This window comes from Zonotrichia leucophrys, chromosome 20 (assembly GCF_028769735.1).
Source record: "Zonotrichia leucophrys gambelii isolate GWCS_2022_RI chromosome 20, RI_Zleu_2.0, whole genome shotgun sequence".
In the NCBI taxonomy this organism is placed as follows: domain Eukaryota; kingdom Metazoa; phylum Chordata; class Aves; order Passeriformes; family Passerellidae; genus Zonotrichia; species Zonotrichia leucophrys.
The window spans coordinates 11,916,602-11,937,390 of NC_088189.1; the positions used below are offsets into that span (position 1 = coordinate 11,916,602).

At 52.1% G+C, this 20,789-nt stretch overlaps 1 protein-coding gene across 2 annotated transcripts in view; it reads left to right on the top strand.

Moving 5' to 3' along the window:
* ACSS2 (acyl-CoA synthetase short chain family member 2) overlaps positions 1-19,214 on the top strand; it is a 30,017-nt gene extending 10,803 nt beyond the window's left edge. Inside the window, exons 3-19 of one of the 2 annotated variants that reach the window (XM_064729748.1) lie at positions 6,145-6,236; positions 7,351-7,454; positions 7,737-7,809; positions 8,584-8,659; positions 9,543-9,657; positions 11,151-11,189; positions 12,815-12,952; positions 13,193-13,363; positions 14,149-14,282; positions 14,505-14,637; positions 15,037-15,093; positions 15,370-15,450; positions 15,963-16,071; positions 16,212-16,280; positions 17,543-17,719; positions 18,384-18,458; positions 18,953-19,214. In XM_064729748.1, coding sequence (XP_064585818.1) covers positions 6,145-6,236; positions 7,351-7,454; positions 7,737-7,809; positions 8,584-8,659; positions 9,543-9,657; positions 11,151-11,189; positions 12,815-12,952; positions 13,193-13,363; positions 14,149-14,282; positions 14,505-14,637; positions 15,037-15,093; positions 15,370-15,450; positions 15,963-16,071; positions 16,212-16,280; positions 17,543-17,719; positions 18,384-18,458; positions 18,953-19,110 — 1,801 coding nt within the window. In that variant the 3' untranslated portion in view covers positions 19,111-19,214. The remainder of the gene's footprint in view (positions 1-6,144; positions 6,237-7,350; positions 7,455-7,736; positions 7,810-8,583; positions 8,660-9,542; positions 9,658-11,150; positions 11,190-12,814; positions 12,953-13,192; positions 13,364-14,148; positions 14,283-14,504; positions 14,638-15,036; positions 15,094-15,369; positions 15,451-15,962; positions 16,072-16,211; positions 16,281-17,542; positions 17,720-18,383; positions 18,459-18,952) is intronic. The other variant, XM_064729749.1, reaches the window with a different exon arrangement.
* Positions 19,215-20,789: the final 1,575 nt, after the last annotated feature.

Sequence of the window (20,789 nt, forward strand, 5' to 3'; positions counted from 1 at the left end):
CCTCCTGGCCGCCCCTGGTGACCTTGCACGTGAAGAGCTGTCACCACAGCAGGAAAATTCCTTCCTTTGCCCTGTTCCCTGCTCTGGGGACAGGCTGCTGGTGAAGCAGGAGCTGGAGATCTCTCATGATGCATTTGGTTCCATGTTTAGAAGGGATTTTGGGCTCTAAGCATGTTTTAGCTTAGATGGCAACAGAGATGTTCTAGGGCAGGCATTCCCACAGTCCCCATCTCTTCTCTGCTGGAGTCACAGAATCACACAAATAACCACATTGGAAAAGACCTTTGAGATCATTGAGTCTCTCTGTGGTTCCCCACTGTGTGAATTGTTCCTGTGATATGGCATCATCTGATAAAGGCTTCTTTCCCTCTTACAGCACCTTTTCCAAACTGGGAATCAGTGTTTTCTTAAGGGTGCTTTCCAGTTGGTAAAATGCAGAACCTTTGTCCTGTGTTAAGAAAACTTGCTCTGTGGGCTGCCATTACATCTCTACCAGTCAGAAAATGAGACCTGGTAGCTTTGAGATGGTTTGCTGTGCTCTGAAAATTTATCTCAGGTGCCCTCCAGCTGTGCTTGATGACTTTGGGTTGCTGCTTTTACTCAGTCACAGAATGGTTTGGGTTGGAAGGGATATTAAAGCTCATCTTGTTCTATCCCCTGCCATGGGCAGAGACACCTTCCACCATCCCAGGGTGCTCCAAACCCTGTCCAGCCTGGCCTTGGGCACTGCCAGGGATCCAGGGGCAGCCCCAGCTGCTCTGGGCACCCTGTGCCAGGGCTGCCCACCCTCACAGGGAAGAATTTCTTCCTAATATCCAATCTAAACCCATTCTCTTTCAGTTTAAAGCTGTTGTCGTTTGCAAAAAGGGAGTGAGTGATGTGTTCACAGGAGCTTAGAGGAGAAAGTTAAATGATCTGCAGCCCCTTTGGTCCTCAGTGGGAGCGTTTCCAGGGATCAGGAAGGCTTTTGGCTTTGTCCTTAGGTTGGTTTGGTCAGTGATTTTCTGCTTCTGGCTGTCTGGATCTGCAGATGGTCTGGCAGATCTTGAAAACTTTGAACACTTCACTTGCTTGGCTTCATTTCCTCTTTTTCTCCTGTACATCACCTTCTCCATGCTGTAACCCTTGTAAACCACAAAAGTCATCCTCAATTCCTTTGAAAACTGTAATTGCCACTGATGCAACCTGTGCTTCCTGCTGCTCTGTGCCAATGCGGGGCAGCTTTGCCTAGGGAGTTGTAGTCATCTGTTATTCAAACAATGCAAATAACTTTTCTTTAGAAATGTGGTGAAAGAGAAGAACCAAACCATGTTGGTGATTCATTTCCAGGTCAGCTTTGCTTGGCCTGTTTGGGTCTGTTTGCTCTGGGAAGTGTGTGTCCCCATGGCCATTGAGTTCCTGTGCCTCCCTTGTGTTTGCCACCCTACAGCTGAGATGGGCACAGCTCACTTGGTTAGGTGATGGGTGGGTGAAGCAGACCATGCTTTGGAAAGTCCTGGAGTCAGCTGTGGTGCTTGGCAGAGCACAGAAACTTCAGAGCCTGCTTTGGTGCAGATATCCAGGAGAGCATCTGGGCACAGCATCCCTCTCCCAACTGCTGCTCTGCATCCCTGACTGCTCCACAGGCTCAGTGCTTGAGCCAGTGGGGCTCTGCAGAAAGCTCTTACAGACCACCTTGCCTGCTCCTACAAACCACCTGCCCTACCACACTGTGTGTGTACAGCACTGAATCACTTGCTCACCTGCGTGGTGGCTCTGACAGGGAAGCTTAACCTTGATTTACTCCCTGGGCATCAGGTGAAACAGCTCTGTAGCTCTGCACCTCCAAGGTCAAACTCCCAGCTGAGCAGGCAGTCTGTGAGCCCCCTGTAAGTGTGGCAGTGCCACAGAAGTGACAAGTGTTCAGCTTTCCCACCTGATGTTTTCTTCCTCCCCTGCCCATTTGGTTTCTCCATGCAGTTGTTCCTTTCTCAGACACTGGCAGGGTCAGTGCCATGGGGCTTTGTGTGTCACAGCATCTGCTCTGGAGGGGCAGCTCCTTGTTTTAACTGCTGGCAGAAGGGAGCAGAAGGCTCTGCAGAGCCTGGGCTGCCTTTCATGTGTTGGCAGGGATCTGTTTTAAACAGGGCTGGGCACTGCCATCCTGCACACTGCAGTGGTGGTGGTGCCCGATGCCCTTGGGGTATCTGACCCTGGCAAGGATTGACTGCAAGCAGATACAAAACTCTCCTCTTTGTAGGAAACCTGACTTCTTCAACAAATCACAATTTCTAGTGGAAGACCTGCCTCAGAGGGCCTCCAGTTGTGCATCTCTGTGTTTAGTTAAAGAACTTGCATTTACTGAGTCAGTGGCTGGTTCAGTGGAGATCTTGGAGTCAAAATGAGTTGGGTCTCTTGGGTTGGAAGGGACCTTGGAGGTCATCTAGTTCTACTCCCTGCCATGGGCAGAGACACCTTCCACCATCCCAGGTTGCTCCAAACCCTGTCCAGCCTGGTCTGGGACACTTCAGGGATCCAGGGGCAGCCGCAGCTTCTCTGGGCACCCTGTGCCAGAGCCTCAGCACCCTCACAGGGAAGAATTTCTTCCTTATGTATTCCATATGGCCAGACTTGTCTTTTTCCAGCTGACAATTCACACAACATGCAATATGTAAAACACAGGCTTCTCAAGTGCTAAAAATCTCAAATGCATTCCTGCCATGAGCCAGATGATACTGTAAAATTTTGGATTACAGTTGCTAAATGTAGGACTTGGTTTGAAGATGAAAAAAATGTCAGACTCACTATGCTTCACCATGTATTTCATCTAATGATGTATCTGGGATGTTTGGGGAGCTGAGAATTGGATTTTCCTTTCAGAAGAAGCCTTGCTGTTAGAGGACAGATTGCACATGAACAATCACAGCAGCGCTGCTGCCACGTATTTTCACCAATACATCTTAAAAAAAAATGTATTTGGGGAGTGTTGGATTTGGTGGGGTTAGAACTGCGGAGGTGGCACTGTTTTCAGAAGAGTGAGGTTTATTTTTGCAGTTTTGTTTCTTTTTCAGTTGAATTTGGACAGGGGAGCCCATGTGAGATACTCAGGGCTGACAGCTCTTGCTGATGTCAGAAGGGCATTGTTGGGAAGGTGCTGCTGGCAGAAGTTGGATGCCATGAGTTTACAGGCTCGGTTTTGATGCAGAGAGCATTCAATAGCTTGTAAGTGGGCATTCCTTTAAATGCTCTGTCTAAAATCCATCATTCACTGGGCTTTTGTGCCAGAGCAGAGTCCTGAGCAGCCTGAGTGCTGCTGTAGCCCACTGAGTACAGCTGTGGGCACTCCAGACTATTTTCAGAGGCTTGGATACGTAAAACAATTGCCTGCTCTTGGGAGAATGCTCGAGGCCTTGGCTGGAGATGCATTGAAAGGAGGCATCTTGTCCTGTAGAAACAAGGACATGGTTTGTTTCCCATTGAACAAAAGCTCTTCTTAAAATCTGAAGCCTGAGGTTTGCCCTGCTGGTGGTAGAGGAGCTGTTTTACAGTCACACAGATGGATGGAAAGGACTTTGAGAAACCCCTGAAAATCCTTGTAAAAGTTTTAACTTCTCTTTGATTCTGCTCTGTGCTTTTCCTGCAGTGCCTTATGCAAGAGGCCTTAGGATGAGCCTGGGTACATTCCTTGGCCTGAATGTCCCTCCAAAATGCTGCCAAGGAGGAGGACCTGGCGTGTTTGGGATGTGCCTCTCTTGTGCAGGGAGAGCAGGAATGTCCCAGCAGTGCCTCGTGCTGGTGGCTCAGGGCAGCTCTGTGTCCCTCATGGGCACCGTGTGCAGGGCAGCTCCCCTGAGAGCCACAGCTTGGCTGACCCGCCTGCCTGTCCCCTTGGCTGCTCAGCCCCCAAATAGCACACTGGGCAGCCTGTGATAGTCTTTCCTCCCAATGTGTTCCTCTCTTGGTAAAGGCTGTAATTAGATCCTTTCCTGGGCTGGAGCATGGACAAAGGGACATCCTTCCTGCCTGCCCTGTTTGTTGAGCTGGGGGCTGGCTTCACAGGGCCTGCCTGTGGTGCCCAGCAGACCCCAGTGATCTTCAGGTGAGGGATTAGTGGGCTGGGATGCTCCAGCTTGCATTTGGAAGCATTATAATTGCCTTTCAAAAGCTATTCCATAGCAAGGCTCGTGGCTGAGGGGGGAGCTGCACACACAGTGATGCTGTACATCTAGACACAAACAGGTTTGCACAGCACCAGCCTTGATGTAGGTGCACAAAGGAAAAGCTGGATGGTGAGGGAAGGCAGTCAGTGTGCAGCCAGACACAGCAGAGGCAGAGGCTGTTGCTGTGAGCCAGATCAGTTACAGCTGCTCAGCCCAGCACTGGAATCAGCTCTTGCATCTTTGACCTCAAGTAACAGAATGAAAAAGGGAAACTGATTTCCTGGTTTCCCTTTCCTAGCTGAGAGTCCTGCTGTAAGGACCTTGACTAACAGTTTCATATGTCATTTAGCTCAAAGTGGTGCTTCTGGCTGTGATGGGAAAAAGTGAGGAAAATGCTGGGATGTCAAGGCTGAGCTGCCTGCCTTGGACACTCGCTCACATTCCCACACTGCTTTAGCTTTGTATTCTTGTGTCTCTCCCCTTTGCTCTTAGAAGGGGACAAACTTGCATAAAACATCAAGCAGGGGATCACCCTTCCAGCAGCCAGTGGTGGGAAGATTCCCTGTCAGTTCTGTGTCAGTGCAGGTATCCATGGTCCCAATTGCTGCAGAGCACTGTGGAAGCCAGGAGTGTAACTGGCTATCAAGAGGGATAAGGCAAGTGTGTAAGCAGCAGCTGCACAAATGATGATCCAGGTATAGCCACCAGTTTTGTAACCTCTGTTCTACATGGGGCAGGACCAGAGCTTGTATCAGTGAGGCTCTCCCAGCTCCTGTGGTTTCTCCACCAGGACCATGTCTGTCATTGGAGCATGTGGTCACTGGTGTGAATGACATGATTTACAGCACTACTTGGGAAATTAGGGTGTTGCTTTATGTATTTCTGCATCCCAGAAGCCTTCCTGCTGTTTGTATTGCTGGTAGAAGTGATTGGTTTTTGCTAGAATCCTGTACTTAGTTTTGGAGTGCTCTGTTTGACATGTTGAAGAGGTGAAGTTTCTGTTTCAGAACTAGGCAGAGCCTGGCTGCAATCCTGAGGGAGCACGTGGCATGGAAGTGCTTCCTGGCCTCTCCCCAGCACCAGTGGTGCTTTTCATTTGGCTGCACACGCTGAGGGGACACTTTTCCAGAAGCACTGGCAGCTGAGAGTGATGTGATACCCCTGTTCATCTGTGGATCACGGGAGTTTCTGTGCTGGCTGCCTTGGGGAGACCTGCAGAAGTGTCTGTGTCCTTCCAGAGTGCAGACTGCTGTTGCTCCACTGTGAAGTCATGTCAAATTCTCTATGAATCTCCTGATACTTTGGGAGTGCCACCTGATTTACATGGTTGAAGTGTTGAGTCACTTTAAAATTTTACTTCAGTAGCAAATCATTTCCCTGGGGATGTGACATTCCTGTCCCTTGGCTCTCCTTCCCATCAGAGCCTGGGCTGCAGGAGCTTGGAGTTGGTTCACAGAGGAGCGCAGGGAGAATAAGGCAGAGCAGGCATTGCACTGAACACACATACATGGGTGTATTTATATATGACCTTGGAAAACAAGACAGGCCTTGGCATCCCATCACAGCCCATCAGATGTCACAGATGTCAGGTATTTGGGGGCTGGCTGTTGCTGCACGTTGGGCTGTGTTTCATACCAAGATATCCGCAGGCATGAGCACCCAGGAGAGAGAGAGAGCCATGCCATAAATCCCAGAGTGCTCCTGAGCCTGAGCACTCTTAGCTTTGGTTCTTTGTTGAGCTTTGGACTTTTCTTGCCTCTCTGAAAGTGCCAGTATTTCCATTTCACACATTCAATTGCTTTCAGTAGTGATCTACTCAGGGCTGGGCACTTTGGACTTGATTTCCCTACTATTAGAGAACTTTATTTCAGGATTGGATTTCTGGAGTTTGATTACTCTGTGCTCAGAAGGGCAGGTGAGGACATATTTGTTGGCCAGAGCAGTTTTCAGTGTCACTCTTACCTTGTACTGCTGCACAGTAACAAAGATTATCTTGCTTTTCCAGGGAAGGGAATGAACCTGGGGATTCCGCGAAGATCACCTACCAAGAGCTGCTGCACAAAGTGTGCCAGTTTGCCAATGTCCTCCGCAGCCAAGGTACACAGCTGGGGCAGCAGAGCACTGCATACAGGGGAGGCATTTGGCCAAGGGTTTGGAGATTGGGGTCACTGCTTGTGTGGTTGCCAGTCTGTTGAGTAATTCTCATTAATTTGTTCTGCAATGCACAGATTCATTCCTGGCTCTGTCAGTGAAAACTGATCAGTGCTGGTCATATCAGCTGTACAAGGAAGAAAACAGTGTTTAATGATGCTCTGGGGTTTTCCAACAAGCAGTGGGCTCTGGTTACTTTCCTGTTCCCTTCAGGAAGGCAGATGAGAACATGAATTGTTAGTCATCATCTTTCAAGAGCCATAATGCTTTGTCAAAACCCAAGAAATTCCTCTGGCTGTGCTGGAGGACTCGAGATCCTGTCAGGGGGCTCAGAAACCTTGGCACAGAGCCCAAGACCCCTGTGCCTTTGATTTAGCCCTTGGAAAGACATTTACCAACCTTGTATGAAGAATTACAAGTCATGAAAGTTTAAGTAGAATAATAGTGAATTTATCACAGGATGAAAAATAGATTTTTGAGGTTTTTAGAATGAAGGTTCAGGAGGCAAGATGGAAGAATCTGGGGAAGAATCAGCCTTTCTCCTTCTTCTTCTTGACCTCCATCTTCTGCTGTGATGTTGGCACTTTTAGATTAGTTTAAAGTAGAAACTCACTGTCTAACACAAGTGATAAGTATTAGAAAGTAATTGTAAATATTGTACATGTAGTTTTTAGTATAAAAAGATAACACTGCCTCTGAGGCAGGCAGGGTGCCTTGGACTGTCTTGCTGAGCAGACCTCGGCTGGACAGGAGAAAGAATTTTATAAATAAGATATAATAAACAACCTTGAGACCAAGAAATTAAGAGCTCTGACTCCTTCTTCGACCACCAGGCTGGAAAAAGAGACTTTCTAACCCATCTTGGGGTCACTCTGACCAGCTAGAGATCCTGAGAGTGCTTGAAAGGCAAAACCCATGGCTGCTTCAGCTCTGATTGCAGCTGAAGCTTTATTGTGTGCATATAAATGTGGAATTAAAAGAATTGATTTGTTTCTATATCCTGTTCTTTTGCCATGTAATGTTCATTTTGACAAATGCTATGTTCACTTTCCCTCCATAGGGCTGAAGAAAGGAGACAGGGTTTCCATCTACCTGCCAATGATCGTGGAGCTGGTCGTAGCCATGCTTGCCTGTGCCAGGATTGGAGCTCTGCACTCTATTGTGGTAGGAACAAGCTCTTTGTGCTGCTCTTGGTGCTGAGCTCTGAGGGGAGCAGCTCTTGGTTTTGGGAGAGGAGCAGGAGAGATGACTGCTGACCATGAGATGGATGGAAGCTCAGTTAAGATGCTGCTGTTTGCCTGCATTAACTGTGCAATGAGCTCCTTTAGCTCTCTCCATCAGTGCCTGATGGTGAATCATTTGCCTTGGGTGAACAGCACAGGAGCTGAGGGGTGTGGGCTGGGTTTCTGTGTGTCCTTGCTGACTCTGCTGTGTGCTCTCTGGCAGTTTGCAGGTTTCTCTGCTGACTCCCTTTGCGAGCGGATCCTTGACAGCAGTTGCTCCCTCCTCATCACAGCAGGTAAAACACACATCTGAACAGCTCTCTTCCTGCTGCCTGGCTGAAAGGTCTTGATCTTAAAAGCTGGAAGTGGGAGAGAGAAAGCCAGTGCCTCAGCTGAGCCTCCCAAAGTGGGTGCAGTGCTGTAGCTGTGCCCAAATGCTGCTTCCCACTCCACACACTGAGCAGCCCCTCAGTTTGTCCTGTGAAGCTTGATGTCACCAGCTGCTAATGGAATGTTTCCAAACACTTCTCATCCATGTTTCTCCTGCAAATCAGCCAGATGTTTGCAAGATGTATCATCAGGGAGGCCTAGTGTAAGAATTCCCACTCTTCCAGTTTTAAGGACATTTTTGCTGCAGTCCTGGCCTTGTAAAGCAAAAGATCAAGAGTGTGGCAGTAGTTGTATATAAGCCCACTGCATTTCCTCAGCTGTTTTCTCCAAACATGCAAGAAATAGCGTTTTTATTAATCCCCATGGCATGAAAAGGACCCACTAAAGTGCAGTCTGTGTTCTGGATGCAATGGATTATTTCCCACAGAATATTCCCAAGAGATTTACCAGGTCAAACTGGGGCCTCTCCCAGAGAAGAAATTCCTCCATGTCTTTTGGCATCTGTTTCTCTGGGCTAATAAAAGGGTGCATTAGGAGAGCTTTCCCATCAGCTGTTTGTCTGCTTCCCCTCACTCCAGTGCATGAGTCTGCTCTGCCCTCCTCAAACTGCTTGTTGCTCCAGCTGCCTCAGGCTGCCTTGCCTGGGAAATCCTTCTGACATTTCCCTCGATGTTTTGCAGATGCTTTTTATCGAGGGGACAAGCTGGTCAACTTGAAGCAGATTGCAGACGAAGCCATCCAGAAATGTGTAGACAAGTAAGTTTGGATTCCCTTCTAGAAAAGGGCATTGCTGCCAGAATCTGCTCCTGCACAAGTGGGAGTTGTCATAGGTGGGCAGACTCTGCAGCAGGTCTGACACAAACAGTCATCAGATGTTACAGAAAGGGAAATAATCCTGCTGAAATGCCTTTGCCAAGCTTACAGACACAGCATCTGTGTAGCTTGTGTGAGACTGAACGTGGGTTTGTGTGTTAGATCAAACATGGAAATTCAGGGCAGATAGTCTGCACGTTAGAAATTCAAACTATTTAAGAAAATCTAAGTCTTTATGTCTGTAAAAATAGGTACCTGAGAGGACAGAAGTGATCCTGAAGCTGGGAATTAACTGGTGGAGAATGTGTTGATACCCTGAACAGGGTTGAAGGGAAATAAGATCATTCTGTCAGTGTTCTGTAGGCTGTCTTTTCCCTCAGAAGGGGGCAAACACCTACACCTCTCCTTGATGTATAATCAAGCTTTGGAAGCTTTTCCTCCCTCTGAGGCAGTCAGTCATGCCTAGGGGTTGGAGCAGCCACTAACATCTCCTGGTAGGATGGGTTGTTCCTGGTCACAGGCAGGCAAATTTGGGATTTTTAAGGAATCTTCACGGCAGTGTCCTGGGAGAGAGACTTGTGGGACCCCCAGGAATCACACCTGATAAATCCCCAGTAAACTCAGACTGATTTTGCTGTCTGAGCTGTTCCTGTGGCTGGTGCCATTGGAAATTCATGGTGTACCTGGAGTTTGCATGGCAGCAAATGCTCCAGCTCAACAAAAGGAGCTCCAGGCCCCTGCCCTGCCTCCATTGCTGCCTGTGAACCCCAGGAAGGGCTGGCTCAGCCCCTGAGCAGCCCAGTGTGACAGCTCCTTCCTTTTACAGGGGATTCTCTTTGAAAAAGTGCATCGTGGTGAAGCACCTGTGCAGGGAGGAGATAGGAGCGGCTGGGACCTGCAGCAAGTCTCCTCCTCAGAAAAAGCTGTGCCAGGAAGTGCAGGTGTGTTCCTGGTGGCATGAGAGGGGGGGTTTATTATCACAGGCCAGAACCAGCAAATTGATCAGTGCAAAACCACCTCAGTGATTCCCTGGACACTCCTGTTCCTGTTTTCACCCCTCCTTGCTGATGTTGCCGTGTGAGTGGTTGAAAAATGGTTCCTATTCCTTACCAAGATCCTCTCCCTGCTGCTTCCTTTACCACCCTCACAAGTTGCAAGCTTCCAAAGCCACGAGGGACAAGATGGCCATTTTCCTCTGCTCAGTACAAGGCTTTTCCTTCCTAACCCTTTGTCTCTCTCCCCTTGTGTGCAGAGACCGATGCTGTGCTGCGCTGTAGCTGTGACAGTGGCAGCAGGAGAGGACACCCAGGAGATTTGTGCTCATGGTGTGAACTCAGGGCAGCAATCCTCTGCTGAGAGCAGTGCAGGGGCTGTGCAGCTGCCACAGGGACTCTGTCAGCTCTCAGGCTGGGGCTTTCATTTGCAGCTAGAGATGAAAGGATGTGGGCCAGAGGCATGTGGTGAGACAGAGGTGGAAGGAGGAGGTGTGGTGGAGCTGCCTGCTGAGCTCCTGAGCAGCCCTGCTGTGCCCAGCCCTTACCTGCTCCAGAGGTTACTTTCAGCTACCCCAGAACTCCAAATCTTGCCACGTTGTCTTCTGTCCCTCTGTACTGGGTGATTATTTGCAGTGAGTTATCCCCAGGCTGCTGCTGGCTCAGAAATGGGTTGTGTTTGGGGAGTATTTGAGCTTTAGACTCTGCTTTCAGGAGGAGTGATCTGTGCACATCCCTGGAACAAGAAGTCCAGCAGATTCTCTACCTTTGACTTATTTTCCCTTGTTCAGCTATGTTAATTTTATTGGAGTGTTGCTCTTTGTTTGACAGCCTGGCCATGTTCCTTGGCCTGCTCTGCCATTTCTCTTGTGAGAGCAGTGTAGATACAATGAATGGGAAAAGTGGAGCAGACCAGCCTTTCTGTGTGAGGTTTCCCTGGCAGGGTGCTTGCAGGGCAGCCTGTCCCTGTGCTGGTTCCAGTAGGTGAGGTGAGGTTTTTGTGCAGAATGTCCTGGGGGAGGCTGGAGGGTGTCTCTTACCCTTTGGCTCTCTTTACTCTAGTTGTTTCCATACTTTATTGAGGATTCTTTCCCTCGTGGGTGCATTTTTACTGTGCCTTGTGTGAGGCTATTGGATGGTCTCTGGGCTGTGTGCTGGCTCTGTGCCTCTGTTCCCAGCCAGCCATGTGCAGGGGATGGCCTTGGGGACCTGCCCTGGGGGCAGCTGGTACCCTAGGAAGGTGATGGAAATGGGCAGGCTTGTGCTCAGAGGGCATCTCCTGGCCTGGCCCTGGATCTGGGCATTTTCCAGCCTGCCAGGTGGTGATTTTCCAGCCTTTCCAGCATCCAGGCCTGTGGGCTTCCAGCTCCCTTCCTGCAAAGCCCGGTGTGGATCCCCCCCACCTTCCTAGATTTCACACCCTCTTTGTGGATTTTTAACAGGAAAAAAAGACTGAAAGCTCAAAGAGACTCCGTCCCAAGGTATTTGCACACAGCACTGCCTTCCTCTTTTTGGCACCTCCCTTGTGCTTCCCGTGCAGCTCCCCACCTCCCTTAACTGCTCTGGCTGCCCAGCCACACGTGCCCTCCTAACCGTGGTGCCAGCAGCTGCATGGCAGTGACAGAGCCCACCCAGCTTGGCAGGGCTGCCCAGGGCCTGGGGGTGAGTGCAGTGCCACCAGTGCTTCAGAAACAGCCACAGGGGTGACCCCTGGGAGTGCAGAGCCACTGGGATGTCACCACCCAGGCCAGGCTTTGGCTCTCTGCCTTTCAGAAGCAGCTCTCACAATGCTCTTCCCTTTGTGGGGAGGCTGGCAGGGGGCACCTGCAGCAAACCTGCATCTCCAGAGCCAGCATCTGATGTCCTGCCTCATCCAAGGAGCTGTGGCTGTGACCCCAGGGCAGGCAGGCACAGACACACAGTGCCATGGTGTGACCTCCTCCCTGGGCACTGGAGGCTGGCTGCTAAATCAGAGAAAACTGCTGGGTAGCCTTGGGCTTGTTTACCTGGTGCCTTGCTGGGAGCTTGCTTGTGGGACAGAATTGTGGAAATTGCTTTGCCAGGTAAAACCAGGAGCCTGAGGGTCCATGAAAGCTTTCCAAGTGGGCTCAGTTGTGCCAAACTGTCAAGCAGCTGGTGTGCCCTGCCCACATGTGTGGGAGCTGTGGGGTCCCAGTGCCTCCAGATGTCTCATGAGCATCTTTAGGGCTGCAGAGAGTCAGCATGGGGCTGCTCTCTGTGCACCCCAGCTGAGGGAGCTGTGGTGAGCCTGGCTTTGTGAGGAGGAAATGTGCAGGGCTCTGGGTCAGGTCCTGCCCTCACAAGAGATGTGAGAAGTGGAGGTCTGAGCTGAGGCTGGGGCTTGTTCCCTGCACAGCTTCCCCCAGGCTTCTCTGAGGAAAGGTGAGAAGGTCAGGGGAAGTTAAGTCTTGTCCTGAGCTGTGCCACCACTCTGGAGAGGTGGGGAGCCAGAACAGCCCTCAGGGTGCCCTCTGCCCATCAGCCACAGGCTTGGTGGCACTGTCACAGCTGTGGCATCTTCAGTCAGCAGTGCTGGATGGCTCTGCATTGGTGCAGTCACTTCTTACCTGGGTAGTTATTACCTAACATATCAGAGAACAGATATTTTGGGTGGCCTGCAGGGCCAAGCAGTGTGAGCCCACAGTGCTGCTGTTCAACTCAGGCCGTGCTGCCATCAGGGTCCCCACAAGGTGTGTGGGACCCGTGGCTGTGCTTGCTGCTTGGCTGTAGCACTGCAGCACAGGGCAGGAGGAGCCTGGCCGTGGGACCAGCCCAGAGCAGCTGCTGCCAGCCTCTCCTGGCTGCTGCTGCCACCCACGGGGATTCACCACCATCACCTGTGGTCTGGACACTGCTTCAGACACGGCCTTGCAGCCAGACTGTGTTTGAAGGTTTCCTTGTGGCTGTGAGCTGTCAAAAGGAGCTTTGGGAGTGGGAGCTGCAGCTCAGGTGCATGGTTTGTAGCAGGCTGTGCTGTGAACATCCCCCTCAATGGCCTGTGACAGGGGCAAGGTTTGGGCTGTGCTCCTCATTCCCCCTTTCTTGTTTTTGGACAAGCCTGTTCCCAACCTTGTGCCTTCCTCAGACCCCCTGGAACCCAGCCTTAGACACGTGGTGGCATGAGCTGATGTCTGGTGCCAGCACAGAGTGTGAGCCCGAGTGGTGCGACGCCGAGGACGGGCTCTTCATCCTCTACACGAGCGGCTCCACTGGAAAACCCAAGGTGTGCTCCCAGCTCCCTGCACGGGGCAGCCTGAGCCCTGGGGACCCCTCAGCTGGGGGAACTGGTGTGGGGGGTGCTGGGAGGCCCCAGCAGGAAGAGGAGCCACAGAGGTCTCAGAAAGGGGCTGTGCTGGTGATTCCTGCTCAGCTGCTGTTGGAGGCAGCGATGCTCAGCTGGGCCTGGCAGGGTGAGGGTGCTGGTGGGAGCTCACCCTGACATTGCTGTGCCTTCTCCTTGCAGGGTGTGCTGCACACCATGGGTGGATACATGATTTTTGCTGCCACCTCCTTTAAATACGTGTTTGATTACCAACCTGAGGACGTGTACTGGTGCACAGCTGACATTGGATGGATAACAGGCCATTCCTACATCACCTACGGCCCCCTGGCCAACGGGGCCACCGGCGTGTTGGTGAGTGCCCTGTGGCCCTGGCTGCTGTCACTCCAGCAAAAGGGAGGTGGTGGTGCTGAGCTGCACCCTGCATTGCTCTGTGATGGTGTGTAGGGCTCTGTGAGCAAGGGTGGTGCTCTATGATGACTTCTCGGGGGAGTAGTTTGTGTGTGGGCTTTTCAAACTACAGAAATTTTTGTAGTTTTTCAAACTGTTTCAAACTGCTCCCCTGTTTCTTTCCCATAAAAGTACAAGCCTTGTGTACCAATGGAGTCAGTGCTGCTCTGACTTAATGCAAAAACTCAATCAGGGAGTGATATTTTCCCTGCTGATGCTAATTTGACAACTTGTTGTCTAACTCCTGTGCCTGTATCTCTCTTGTCAGTGTAACAGATCAGGGAGCCAGAGACCTCTGCTCAAGAATCCCCAGGGAAATGCAAGCAGGAAAATCACTGTTATGTTGGGGGAGGCCTTTGGGAGTTCTTGGTGCTTTGGGTTGTGATTCTGTCTCAGTGTTTGGACCTCTTGCCCTTTGCCACGTGGGCAGGGTCAGTTGGGCTGGTGGGACTGTGTCACTGTGGTGGCCACCCAAGTGCCTGTGCTGCAAGGGGCTGTCAGGGGACATCTGCCAGGGTGAGGGGGGATGACATCTGCCCAGTGAGGGGGTTCTTGGCCCAGGCTGGTTTCACTGTGTACCCCTATAGGGACATGCTGGGGTCCAGCTGCTGTTTGGCTCCTCCTGCTTGGGCAGGTGCTGCAGGTGGGGAGCAGTGAGGAACAGCTGTGTCACTGCTCTGTCTCCTCAGTTTGAAGGCGTCCCCACCTACCCAGATGTTGGCAGGATGTGGAGCGTCGTTGACAAGTACAAGGTGACCAAATTCTACACAGCACCCACGGCCATCCGGATGCTGATGAAGTATGGCGAGGAGCCTGTCAAAAAGTGAGTGCCAGTCCCCGGGGAAGGAGGATGTTGGCTTTGCACAGCAGATGCCAAAATGACCCAGGTCTCCTCTCTTCCCCCGTGGAAGAGTGCTGAGAAATCTCTGACCTGTACGTGGAAGGTGCATTTTGGGCAGCCCAGGGGTTCCTACAGGCTCTGCTGTGCAGCAGGCTCACAGCTCCATAGCCTGCTGAGCCCCTGCTGGCCCCCTCCTCTCTGCAGGCACAGCAGGAAGTCCCTGAAGGTGCTGGGGACCGTGGGTGAGCCCATCAACCCCGAGGCCTGGCTGTGGTACCACCGTGTGGTGGGAGAGGAGAGGTGCCCCATTGTGGACACCTTCTGGCAGACAGAGACGGTGAGTCCTGCCTGGCTGTCCCTGGCACCTCTCTGTCCCTTGTGCTCCCTTGCAGCTTTCCCTTTGTGGGGTTTGGGGTCTGTGGGGTCTGTTTGTTTGGCCTGCCCAGGAAACTCTTAATGTTCTCCTTCTCTTCCTATCCTGGAACTCAAGCAAGCTCCAAAATGAGAAACCTTCTTCTCCCAAGGGTCTCTTCCTAACTCTGCTCTGGCCACTGCTCTCCTTCCTCTCTTTCTCTCCACCAGCTCCAAGTCTGTGCCCAGATTCCCCATCCACTGCCATATCCTTCCCAGGGCCCATCTCCACACCTGCCCTGATGTGCTGTTCCCAGAGCTGATGGCACAGCTGTGGGATGGGCTGGCACGGCCCAAACTCACTGGTTTTTGTCTCTCTTTGCAGGGAGGCCACATGCTGACACCCCTTCCTGCTGCCACCCCCACGAAGCCAGGCTCTGCCGTGAGTACTCGTGTTCTCCTCCCCAGCAGCCTCAGCAGGGCCCTGGCTGTGCCATGGCTGGGGGGTTGGAGCCTGCCAGGGGCTGGGGGCACAGTGGTGCACATGGGGAGGTGACCACCACCCAAAATCTCAATCCCCATGCAGCCACACTTGTGGGCCCCATGTACCACAGCTCTCCAAAGCTGCCCTTGCCCTGCCTCCCACTCCCTCTGGTTAATGGGGGTTTAATGCAGGGATTCACCTCCATCTCTCCTTTCTCCCTGGTCCTCATGGCAGACATTCCCCTTTTTTGGTGTGGTCCCTGCCATCCTGAACGACTCGGGGCAAGAGCTGGAAGGAGAAGCAGAAGGTTTTCTGGTAAGGAAGGGCTGATCTTCCCCAGCCTCCCTTTGTCCATTCCCTGAGAGCTCTGGGACATTCCTGCTAGAATACCCACATCTTTTGGCCCAGAGAAGGGGTAGAGTCACCATCCCTGGAAGTGTTCAAAAAATGTGTGGAGGTGGCACTTGAGGACATAGTGAATGTGGGTGATGGTTGGACGTTTCCAACCTTAAAAAATTTTGATTCTGCCTCCACTAATTCTGGTCCACATATCCTTGAGTGGTGGGAACTCCCTCCAAGGCCAGAACTATGGGAGCTTTTCCAGCTGATCACTAAATGCACTTGCACATGTGGGCAAGACAGCAGGATGGGAACAACAGCTCAGCCAAGCTCCTTCCCCCTGCCAAAGCTGCTGAGACTTTCCCAGTGGAGCAGCACTGGCAGCAAGTGTCTGAGTGCTGTTATGGCTGTCTGACATGTCTCTCCCTGTGGTGCCAGCCTGGGTTGTTGCTTTGGCTCTCACTGCCCAGCTGTGTGTCTCACCCCAGGTGTTCAAGCAGCCCTGGCCAGGGATCATGCGCACGGTCTACGGGAAGCACCAGCAGTTTGAAACCATTTACTTCCAGAAGTTCCCTGGCTACTACTTGACAGGAGATGGTAAGGGGCTCCAGGCTGCTGTGGTCACAGGGGCCTGGGGACAGCAGGGGGAATCTTGCCCTGTCCTGCCCTCAGAATCCCTTATCAGTTGCTCTGAGGGCTGGCACTGCTGCCTCACACTCATTTCTGGCTATTTTTAGGTTGCAGAAGAGATAAAGATGGTTATTACTGGATCACAGGGCGAATTGATGACATGTTGAATGTTTCTGGTAAGTAGGAGTTTTGTCTTCAGTGGGGACCAACATGCTTTGTGACACCTTGCTTTGTGACACTTCTACATCCATTTCAAAAGCCACCTGCTCTAAGGGGATGGTTCTGCACCTGTGATTCTGCTCAGCAGCTTGTCCTCAAGGTGGATCCAGTTTCTGGGTCAGGGTTATTTCAGGGACACACAAACCTGTGACTTGGTGACTTCCCGCACCGTTTTCCCTGGAGACAAAGCCTTGGAGGGAAGGAACCTTCTGTAACCAGCCAGGGCACCTCTGCTGCAGGATTTAGGGCCACAGGGAATTCACAGAGTTTGGGCAGGACCATGGGGTTGCTAATCCAACCTGCTGCTCCGTGAAGGGCTCACCTCAAGGCTGGATCAGGCTGCTCAGAGCTCTGAAGATTCTCCCACCTCTCTCAACTGAGTCTTTGAGATTCACTTGCTTCTCAGCCCATAATTTTCCATGTACTCTATTTAATACCTCCCTCCCTCCTTTCCTGGAGCCTGTATCCTTCAGGGATGTCCTGCTCGGTCTGAGGTGCAGCTTTACTTGCCCCTGGATCAAATTAGATCCTTTCACCTGACCAGCAGTGCCTGATTCTCCACCAACTGATCATTCTGGGAGTTGACAACTTTGCTGTGGCTTTCTGTGACAGCAGTGCTCGGGTGGAAGGTCAGAGCACAGGTACAGGAGCAGAGGTGTGCAGGACTGAGCTGTGCCCCTGCCCCAAGAAGTGTGGAGTGACACTGCCCCTCCCCACAGCACTGGGCTGGAGCCTGGACTCTGCAGATCCAGCCTCTTCCTCTGCACCTTCAGCTGACCATGTGGGCAGCTCTCCTCTTGCCAAATCCAGCTCCTCCTCAGCCTGTGCCTTGGAAAGGAATCACTGTGAACTGTTCATGATCTGTTCCAGAAAGCCTAAAGGTGGGAGGGGGAGCAGCCAAGGGAGGTGGCTTCTGCAGCTGGGTGATACCTGGCAGCTTCCAGTGCACTGCAGAAATGAGTTTCCCACTCCAACTGTTGTCCTAAGCACATCAAACTGATGCTCTCAGATCTGTAGTTTAGGGCCTTTTACAGCCTCAGGCCTCTTCCTGCAGGGCTGTAAAGCTGTGTCTCCCCCTTGTTTGCAGGCCTGTAAAGCTCTGTGTCCCCCTTGTTTGCAGACCTGTAAAGATTTGTGTCCCCCTTGTTTGCAGGCCTGTAAAGCTCTGTGTCCCCCTTGTTTGCAGGCCTGTAAAGCTCTGTGTCCCCCTTGTTTGCAGGCCATTTGCTGAGCACGGCAGAGGTGGAGTCAGCCCTGGTGGAGCACCCTGCAGTGGCCGAGGCTGCCGTGGTCAGCCACCCCCACCCCCTGAAGGGAGAGTGCCTCTACTGCTTTGTGACCCTGAGAGAGGGCTACGAGTTCACCCCGGACCTCACAGATGAGCTCAAAAAACAAGGTAGCAACAGGCAAATGTTGGGGAGCAGGCAGGGGGAGCACAGGTGATGGAGGGGTTTAGGGCTTGGTGCTGCCTGTGGTCTGGACAAGTGCCACAAGGTGCCTCTTGATTACACAGCAGGGTGGCAAAGACTAAAATCAGTTCTGCCAGCCTTTGGCAGCTCATGTGATGCCATCTCTGCCTTCTGGGAGCTGGCAGCCCTGTGAGGGGCTGGGGTGCTCAGCTGGCTTTTGTTTGCAGCAGGGCTTTCCCTGCTAGTCTGGGACATCCTGAGATGATCATGGGGTTTCTTTAGGGAGGTGCTCTGGGTGTTAGTGCTCTGCTCTCAAGGAGCTGTTTCCCTGCAAACTGCAGCATTGAATACACCAAACAGAACCCATGGCAGCTTCTTCTCTGGAGGAACCCAAGAGTGAATTTGAATCAATCCTTGCTCTATCAAGGTCATGGTGTTGGTTGAAGCTGTTAGGGAGGAGTCTGGAAGATGGAGGGAGTGAAAAAATGAGTACTCTCAGTGTTGGGGAGATGTGCTTCTGGCCCTGTTGGCATTGCCCTGCCAAGTGTCCCAGGAGCTGGGCTCTGTGTCTTACCCTTCTGTCCTTTTATCATGGAAAGGATGTGTGGCTTCTCCTCAGCCCTGCAATGAAAATCTCTCCTTTTTTTGCAGTCAGAGACAAAATTGGGCCCATAGCAACACCTGATTACATCCAGTACGCCCCCAGCCTGCCCAAAACGCGCTCAGGTGAGTTCCAGGGCAGGACTGGACAGCTCCTGCCAGTGGAAGTTGAGCAGCCCTGCTCTGCTGGTCCAGAGAGGGAGATTAGGGGGAGGTACAAGCTCAGGGTGAGCAGGATGTGCAGGTCTGGTACTTCCCTCTTCTGCTAAGGATGCTGAAGAGATCCTGACTCCTGGGGAGAGGGACTTTTTATATAGACAGATAATGAAGGACAAGAGGTGATGGTTTTAAACTGGTGGAAGGCAGGTGTAGATTAAATAGACATATGGAAGGAATTGTTCCCTGTGAGGGTGGGCAGGCCTGGCACAGGGTGCCCAGAGCAGCTGTGGCTGCCCCTGGATCTCTGTAAGTGTCCAAGGCCAGGTTGGATGGGGCCTGGGACAGTGAAAGCTGTTCCTGCCCACGGCAGGGGGTTGGAAAGAGATATCTTTAAGGTCTCTTCCAACCCAGACCATCCTGGGATTCTGACTCCTGCTTCCCTTTCTTGGCTGTCATTACAGGAAAGATCACCAGACGCATATTGAGGAAGATTGCCAAAGATGACCACGAGCTGGGAGACATCTCCACCTTGGCAGACCCGGGCGTCATCACACAGCTTTTCAACAGCAGATGTGACACTGTTCCTGCAGGAGCAGCAGGACCTGTTCCTGCTCAGTAGGACAGTGGCAGTGGCATCTGATGGGCAGGTCCCTCCAACAGCCACTGCCTGCCCAGGAAGGAAACCTTCAGCTGTTGAATTAAATGCACCAATGGTAGAAATGAGGAGAGTCTGGCTCTGGAGAGGCTGTGTCCATGCCCTGGGTGAGGTGTCTGTCATGTTCCAGATGGATGTCACACATCTGAGGGTCAGCCTGGTGCACAGAGGGACTCATCCTCCTCCTTTTTCAGCACCTCGTTCTTGGTTTTAATTTAATTTTGGGGGGTTGGGGAGAGGGTGTTAACTTACTTTCTGTCTGGAGGGGCCCTGGCACCTTGTGCACAGTGGGAAGGAGCTTTGGGGCTTGCAGGGGAAGTGATGCTGGAGTTACTCAATGCAGGCAGGCCTGGGAGGGGCATCCACCACTGCCCACAGAGCAGCTGAGCTTCCTTTTGTGCTTGGAGAGCTGCGGGAGCACTGCAGCAGCCACATCATCACTGCAGGGCTGGGCTCATCCTGCATCCACTGGCCTGCTGCTAGCACAGCTCCCTGCAGCCTCCAGGGCACTGGGGCAAGGCTCCAGGGAGCTCTGGGCTTTAAACAGGTTTTGTGGGGCAGTCTGATACCAAGATCTACTGCTCCTCACTGTGTTGTGCCAGCTGGTGCATTGTCCCCAGCCCAGGGTCTTTCACTGGTCATGGACACCACTGGAAGGGAAAAGCCTTGGTGTGACATTTCCATGGAGCCCCAGTTTCTCCAACCCTGCTGCACCAGCTCAGAGCTGAAGCAGAGCTGGAGCAGCTGAATGCTCCTCTTGTGTCCTGGGGGAGGATGGAGAGGAAATGGAGCCAGGCAGAGGCACCTTTCCCATGGCACCATGAGCACTGCCACAGCAGAGAAACCAAGGCAGGCAGGGCTGTGGGAGTCCTGCTCATCTCCTCATCAAGAAAAATGGTGGGAGATGTTTCAAGTCAGTGTTTGCTTAAATCTGACCTGACTTAAGGATGATGAGAGTTACAGGCCCACAACCCTTTTCCCCAAGAGCCTTGACCACCACCAGGGTCCTGCCAAAGCCATCCTTCCTCCAGTGAAGGACCTTGAACTCCAGCCAGGGCTGAGCTGGGGCTCATCCCTCCTTTGCAATGTCTCTGTGAAACCTGCATGTGAACTCTTTGATTTTGCACTTAAACCAAAGGAGAACTGGGCTTTAACACTTGCTGCTACAGCTGTTTTGGGGAGTGCCAGTGGCCTGGGATTACCTGCAGCCTGAGCTGACTTGGGGCTGGAAAGGAGGAGCAGCTGCCTCAGGGCGCTCAGGGCAGCTGTTGGGGTGCTCCTCTGGGCTGTTGGCCAAGTCCCAAATCTCACTTGTCACCTGCTGCTCTCACTGGCACAGCACCTGTGTCACCTGTAACCTCGGTGCCTGCCTGTGCCCATGTGCCCCCACAGCTCTGTACCACTGGATTGTGCCACCTTGGTGACAAGGATTCCTACATCATCGTTCCTCCTGTTACTCTTTGTTAGCTATGTAATTTTGGCTGGAAAACAGCGAGAATTTAATGCAAAATTGAATAAAATTCAAGAAAACAAAATGGAAACAGGCTTGGTGTGGGTGGGAGGTGCTTGTGTGCTGCTGAGTCCAGGGTGCTCAGTGCTCAGAAACCAGGACTGGCTTTTGGGATGGGGAAGGGCAGGTTCCT